At 38.9% G+C, this 7,585-nt stretch overlaps 1 protein-coding gene across 1 annotated transcript in view; it reads right to left on the bottom strand.

Moving 5' to 3' along the window:
- Ugt3a1 (UDP glycosyltransferase family 3 member A1) overlaps positions 1-4,052 on the bottom strand; it is a 63,576-nt gene extending 59,524 nt beyond the window's left edge. Inside the window, exons 1-2 of the mRNA XM_004623437.1 lie at positions 3,959-4,052; positions 2,779-2,877 (exon numbers count right to left, since the gene is read on the bottom strand). Coding sequence (XP_004623494.1) covers positions 2,779-2,877; positions 3,959-4,052 — 193 coding nt within the window. The remainder of the gene's footprint in view (positions 1-2,778; positions 2,878-3,958) is intronic.
- Between the last annotated feature and the right edge of the window lie 3,533 nt (positions 4,053-7,585).

Raw genomic sequence — 7,585 nt, 5'->3', positions numbered from 1 at the left:
CTAAGAAGAATGTATGCAGTGTGTTAATTATTGAAACTGTCCTAGCGATTTGATTTGAAACTGTCTCACTGCTATTGATTTGAAACTGTCTCACTGCTATTTGTCTATCAATAAAAGTAGGGAAAAAAGGATAAATGATCTAAAAAGTAAATAAAGTTTCACTCATTGAGATAAGTTAGGTTAAAGATTGTGGTTGAACAAAGTCTTATGTCATTTCTCAGTTAAAATTAAAATTAACGATTAAACAGAAATTGATGTAACATTGAGAATAGATGGAGATAAAAATGAACAAAAGTTGTGAAATATAGTGTCAATCTTTACTTATCATAGCATAAATATCTCAGTCCAATCTGACATGAGGAACTTTTCCATCAGAACCCTTAGAAACAAATAGAAACTTACTATTCAAACAGTGCAATATGAGGCCAGAAGAGACAGACAAGTCCAGATGCCTTTATCCACTCTCTTAGTCCCTTTTCTTTTGCTATAAGAAGTTTGCTTTTTAAAAAATAAAATGCTTGGAACATCAAACAATTAACATTTGAGGCCAATCTCATACTTTAGATTTTATGTATGAATTAGAAAAGTATTGCACGTTACCACCAAAATTATCTGCTTACATTAGCTCTAAAGTTATTTACTTAACCTAAAAATTACACACAATGGAATCATACTCTCCATAAAAAGGGATTAATGTGTCATTTGTAGGAAAATAAATGCACCTTGAGGCCATAATGTGAAGCAAAAGAAATCAGACACACAGCTTAACTATTGCATGCTTTCTCTTGTGTAAGAAGCAGTAAAGAGTAAAGTGAGGTAAACAGGAAGTGTGGAGATAGGTCTTTCTCAAACTGGAAGACAAAATTTGGAAGAAAGAGTGCACAAGTAAGGTGACAAATAAAAAGCACTAACATGTGTCATCGACATGTATCAACTCCTCAATGGAATGAAGACATTCTTTACACTAGTACATTGGTACAACCAGCACTGACTAATAAAAATAAAGAAGAAAAATTTAAATGGAGAAATGATGCAAACAAGTATTATGAGTTCAAATATCTCAATACACAGAGTTGGGTGACAGTTCTCAAAAGCAATCTAATGTGCTTTTTCTAATTTCAAATTAGAAAACACAAGTTTCATTGCAGAAGAGAAGAAATAATACTGTATTTCAACCTTAGAAATGTTGAGCGATTGGGAAAGATGAAAGTATGTAATACAACACTGACATTTAATGATAAAGCTGAAGGGATCCATGAATTGCTGAATTATTGGCAGATATTCACAGTTTGTAAAGTAGCAGTGAGTCTATAGCATTAAGATTTTGTTAAAAATGTCAAGGGAGTCACCAAAACAGAAGGACTACATGCTAGTGCTATGAAATCAGATGACCAGGATTCAGTGAATGGTGCAGAACACAATCTAGAAACTCACTGGGTGCTGTAAAACCATCTTCACTATAACTATGCCAAAGGTTCTCTTTCAAATTTTATAATTGTTTGGCCTCTTTATTCATCAAAATATTTAACTTGGGTTTTTGTCTCCCAAGTTTCAAAAAGCCTTAGAATAAGACTCCTCAGTTCAAAGAACCACATTCAGCCAACTGTGATATTCATTTGCCTTGAGACTTGGGCAAAAATCAATTTAAATATCCTGGGTCTCTATGTACTTCTCTGTCAACAACAATTGAAAGCTTCATTTAATTTCTAATTCTCTAGATGATGTGAATCAATTAAATTTTTGACATCATTATGTGCAACTAATGCATAGCCAATTCCATCATGTATCTTAATCTTAATAGATTAATTAATAAGAGATTCACTGGGAAAATGATTCTTACATTTTTAGCCTAACATGAAAGCAGTGAGTAATCTGGAGAACAGGAAATACTTGTATAATGAAAACCTTTACAATGGCAGACTATTGGGGCTATTCAGTTCAAAATTGGTTCAAACTACAATTTCTCAAAGTAGTCATGAGGTGGGGACTGTGGCCTGTAGTGAAGTGGTCTTTAGTAAAATGGAACTTTTAATCTATTTTGTGTTGTTATAACAAATAATGAGGCTGGGTACGTTATTTAGAACAAAGGGTTTATTCTGAGTGCCTATGACTGTGCCACAACATGATGGATAGCATCCAATAGCAAGATACTTGCAAGAAGGAGAAGTCACATGACAAGAGAAGACGAAAAAGACCAGGAAAGATACAGGCTTAACTTTTTGTAATAATTCACACACACGAAGATTAATCGAGTCTTATAATAACTACATAATTCTTTTTCAAGGGTGGGTCTCATAGACAAATCACATTCTACTATCATCAATCGTTTAAAGAATAAATGCCTCTCTGTTTGTTTGCCTGTGTCCCAGCACATAAACATTCCATCCATACAGTGAAATCATATACAAATCTTAGCTGGGGTAAAATACAAAAGTATGACATAGGAAGACCTACACTAGGTACAAAGTCTAAGAAAATGTCCAACACTTAACAGAGAAACAGAGAGAGAGAGACAGAGACAGAGACACAGAGACAGAGACACAGAGACAGAGACAGAGAGAGAGAGACAGAGAGAGAGAGACAGAGAGAGAGAGAGATCGAGACACAGAGAGAGGAGGGACAGAGACACAGAGAGAGACAGAGACACAGAGATTTATCCCTCACTACAAGTAGACTCAACAAATGATCTTATCAAGCAATTTCATACAGAAATTATTATCAACTTTTTTGAAATGAAAATATGTAATAGTTACTTTTTGGAAAAAAAAAAACAAGTACCTGGAATAGTGGCTTCTTTATTAAGAAGTTTAGTCACCTGATGACCATGGTCTTGAAGAATTGAAGACACTTTGTCCATTAGAATGTAATGACTTGCACCTGAAACAACACATGATACCAACTTTGTAAAGATAAAAGTGGAATTTCTAAGAACAATGTAAAGGTTGGAAGAAGAAAATAAAACTCCATGATAGAGAAAAATAGGGAGTTCAACTGTGCAAAGATGGAGCTAGTTCTTCTAGCTGCTCTGTCTACTTTGGATAATACCCAGCCTGTGATTCCAAGCCTTAAGCAGCTGTAATCCTCCACCAAAGATCACTCAAGTAACTTGAAGTCTCCACATAGCTTTGATGACCTAAGCTGTGTTGTGTTCTAAAAAACAGAGGGCATGTAGGCTAGAAACCACCTACCTCAGATTGCCTGCTTCAGCTTACATTTGAGTGGGCAGAACTCAGTGCAAGGAAGAAGGTGCCCAGAGAGGCACCCTTGCTGGAGGATATTAATGAGCAGGAGTGCATGCTAGGGTAAAAATAAGAATTTTAGTACCACAAGCTATGAGAGCTCAATTTTAGATGCTGGGGTAACAGAATATTGAGCTTTTAAGAGAAGAGCTTTTTCCCTATAATTCTCCCACATTAAAAAGAATGTGTGTAGCTTTTACTGTGTGATATTAGAGAGGCACAGAGTCTCCTGCAAAGGAGGCTTACAGGGGACAACAAAACATGAAGGCAGAATTAGATGTATATATTCTTGATTCCCTCTAGCTTGAAGACCCACAAATTCAAGGTTCTTTTTTTTTAATATTGAAAGAAGCAACTATCATTTCATGAGGGAGTATGTAAATATTTTAAGGAAGCTGTATCATTTTGTGAATGTTTAATCTTCACAGTTTTTGCATTTTGCATTCTCTGCTTTGGGCAAAAGTGAAGAAAATACTATCTCTGCCATAAAATGTGGAGTGAACAACCCTACATGTCCTTCATAATTTTAGTAATTCAGTAAAACACAGAAGTCATTTAGAAAGTCTATATACCCTAGGGTCTGCTTTGCCCTGCAGTACCAGCCCACACCTAGCTCTATATCCCTGATCATGCCTACCTCTCTAAGCCGTGGTTGCCTGCACCCAAAAGGACTGTATCCCATTTATGCAGGACTGTAAACTCTTCCACCAATTACTCACCTAATTGGGATACAGTCAGGATTTTGGCACCCTCTGAGACCAGTATCTGAGGGAGAAAGAAGCACACCAGGAGCAGCAGCTCTTGCCTGGCCATCTTCACACACAGAAGTCTGGAAGTTCAGGTGGAGCTAAATGAACTGTGAGCCTCTGTGCCAAAGGTCCTGGCTCTGAGTGTATGTCTTGTTTACTTTTCCATTTTTTCTGAGATAAAATACCCAACACCCCAAATAACTAAAGGAAAGGCATACTGAACTGAAAAGAGCTTTCATTCCATAATCAGCAGACTCTGAAGAAGCAAGGTATGATAGCAGAAGGGCAATGGTTCAAGAGGTTAGAGGACAGAAACAGCAACAAGAGCAAAGGGGGGAGGAGCAAGCCTCCTTTCCTCCCTTACGTTGTGTGCAGGCATCCACCTTCTGGTGGGTATAGCACTCACACTATCTCCACACCCTTTTGCACAGGTTCAAGATGTTTTCAGAGTGAGGATCCTGGCCTTCTGCTGAGTCACTAAATTGAACTTCTAAACTTCTCCAGTTGACACAATGACACATCCTAGAGAGGTAAAGGCATGTCATCCTCTACAGCCCGGGATATAGAACTACTGAGTTACTAGCTAAGCGCCTAGACTTCTCAAATTGACACAGTGTAGCAACCATTACAATGCATAAAATGTTAAGGATGCAATCTTATCTGTCCTCCCTTCTGTAGACCTTTGTTATCTTCTGTTTTTCTTGCTTGGCATATTTCTTTGTATATTTTGTCTTCATCATCAGTTATCAGAGACAGTGGAAAGGGGCAGGCAGAGAATTGATCTTTAGCCCTATCATATCATTATGTTTGCATCCTTCCTCTGAAATGCCATAAACTAGGAATGCAGTAATCTTGGAAATCACATCTACAACAGCTTCTCCAAATGTCATAGACCCATATGCATGTTTTACATAGCATCCAGAATCTTTTAGGCTCAATCTCCTTTACTGGTGCTCTAATTGCCTCATATTGCCATCTAAATACGCTACTTGCATCAACTCTCTGCTAGTGTCCCTAGTTCAAGATGTCAGAAACAATCTGCAAGAGATAACAGTGCAAGGTTATAGCATAAGGTATGCTTATGAATTGCATATTCATGAACAGATGCTGTCTTCATAACAAGTAAAAGGACGTGTAATTTTAAAAATATGTATGATGGAATAATTGCAGATATTGCAAGGAACGTAGAAGAAAATAGTGTACAATGACTGGGTTGGGAGCAAGGGTCAGCTGGTCAAGGTTATCAGTAGCATGGACTCTCTGAGAAGGCAGTCCTGGCAAAGAACACTAGAGCCAAACCTGTTATGAGCAGAAACATTGCTCAAGGTAGCCCATAGACAAAGGCCATGATTGACAGAAACAAACATATATGGAGGATTCCTAATAAACCTCCTGTGTCAGTAGAAATTCTACTTGAGGACCTAAAGACATTAAAGTTATTAAGAATTCATTTTGCAAATATCATAAGGTAAATAATATTTCTAAGCATTTTATTTAAAATCAGTGTTTCAAATAAATAAACAAATAAAATTGGTGCTTTTAGTAGAAGAAATAGGATATTAGCAACACAGACATATTTTTCCTTATCCTTCCATATCCTCCAGTTTAAAGAAACACAGATCCATATAGTGTTCTTAGTATTGAACTTCCATTTAGGGGACTATGCCCATAGAGAGCTGCATATCACTTGTCTTATATGACTTACTTTATCTTTTTATAAATTTGTTTGCTTCTTTGTTTGTTTGGTACAGGATCTCATGACACAGCTTGGACTTGTATTGATCCTTCTGTCTTAGCCACAGCCTGGGATTACACATATGCACTACTATGCCTGGGTTCTGTGGCTAGCACAGTGCTCCTGAGATTCCAGGGCTGGTATGGCATGCGGTACCAGAGATCAAACCCAGGTCCTTGTGCTGCAGGTGCTTAGACCACTGAGCTACCTACCCAGCCCATGACTTGCTTTATCTTAAGAGCCAGTGTCTCTATCTTGAGCTTCATCTGTAAAAACAATGCTCTGAACTCTTTGCTTTCTTCCCAGACCATGTTGTCATGCTGGTTTCCAAAGACAAGAATCCCTACTTTATGTATACGATGCTGATTGGCCTCCACTCTCTAAGTCATCTTGCCATCCATGACAGAGGCATGAATACTAGGGTGATTTGCTGTAAATGAGAATGACTGGCTGTGTTTTTCTACTGGTTCATCACCATTTTACATAAACTGAACCATGTTGAATTAGAATTAATTTGTTAAAAACAATTGTGCATCCAGGACAAAGGTTGGATGGGCCAGATACATTATACACTAGAGCAACATCCATCTTCAGACAATCCTGTGATCCTAAAGAGAAAGAATTTCTATCCTTGGGAAAGATGCAAGTTTCATCACACTAATTTTTTCTCTTAGGTCACATCCCATTTGGATCACTCTTACTGAATCTTAAAAGTATCCACAGCAGAAAGGCCAGGTAAGGAGAAGAATGAAAAATTGCTAAAGTTTAGAGTGTAGGATTTATTTGAGAGCTGTCAGTTTCATGATGTCTCAAAGTAGAAGTTATGGAGCTGGAGAAACTGCATACATATGCCTGAGTGACATGGTTTTTACCTGTATACTTTTGTGGCCTGAAGTACCCCAGACAAATAAACCACACTTCCTCAAGACTACCAGTTCATGCTTACATTTTTCTCAGTAGAAGAACTGAGTGCAAATTATCAGGGGCTCCAACAGATGAAACCATTCTGGTCTATATTAATAGTGTGAGTGTATCCAAGTCAACAAGAAGACTTAAGTACAGAAAAACTACAGCAGATCTCTCTTGGGGGCTAGGGAAGGAAACAGGACCCTTTCAAGAGATGAGGTCTTTTCCTTCAAAGATTCTAAGAGAGAGAAAAAAATTAAGTGTGAAGGAAGTTAGAGGGGTTATAAAAGTGTTTTTTAGAAATCCCCACAAAAAAGAACTCTGAGTAAGAAATTGTGTGTTTATTCACTGTGTATGACATTAGAAAGGTGTGATATTGTGTTAGTCAATGTTTTACTAGAGACCCAGAGCGCAGGCTGGCGAGTGAGTGAGACAACGCAGGCCGCAGGATCCTGAATAGACCCAGAGCACAGGCCCAGCGAGTGAGTGAGACAACTGGGCCGTGGGATCCTGAATAGACCCAGAGCACAGGCCCGGTGAGTGAGTGAGACAACTGGGACTGTGGGATCCTGAATAGACCCAGAGCGCAGGCCAGGTGAGTGAGTGAGATGACCCGGGGCCCTCTGGATCCTGAATAGACCAGGAGCGCAGGCCTGGCAAGTGAGTGAGAATGCCTGGGCCACGGGATCCTGAATAGACCCAGAGTAGAGGCCTGGTGACTGAGTGAGACTACCCAGGACATGGGATCCTGAACAGACCCAGAGCGCAGGCCCAGCATGGAACCCTTCAGCAGAACTCCCTGCAAAGAGGCTAGAGGCAAGACCCACACAACTGATTCAGGAGCAGAACATCTTCCCAGAGAGACACAAAGGGTTCAACTCTAAAGGCTGCAGCAGAAAGAAGTGGAGCACAGCAGCCAGATCCAAGCAACACCCACCTGGAGGAATGGGAACTTC

This window comes from Octodon degus, unplaced genomic scaffold (assembly GCF_000260255.1).
Source record: "Octodon degus isolate 3935 unplaced genomic scaffold, OctDeg1.0 scaffold00002, whole genome shotgun sequence".
NCBI classification, from domain to species: Eukaryota; Metazoa; Chordata; class Mammalia; order Rodentia; family Octodontidae; genus Octodon; species Octodon degus.
The sequence above is the reverse complement of the archived record's forward strand: the minus strand, read 5'-3'. Positions and strand labels throughout refer to the sequence as shown.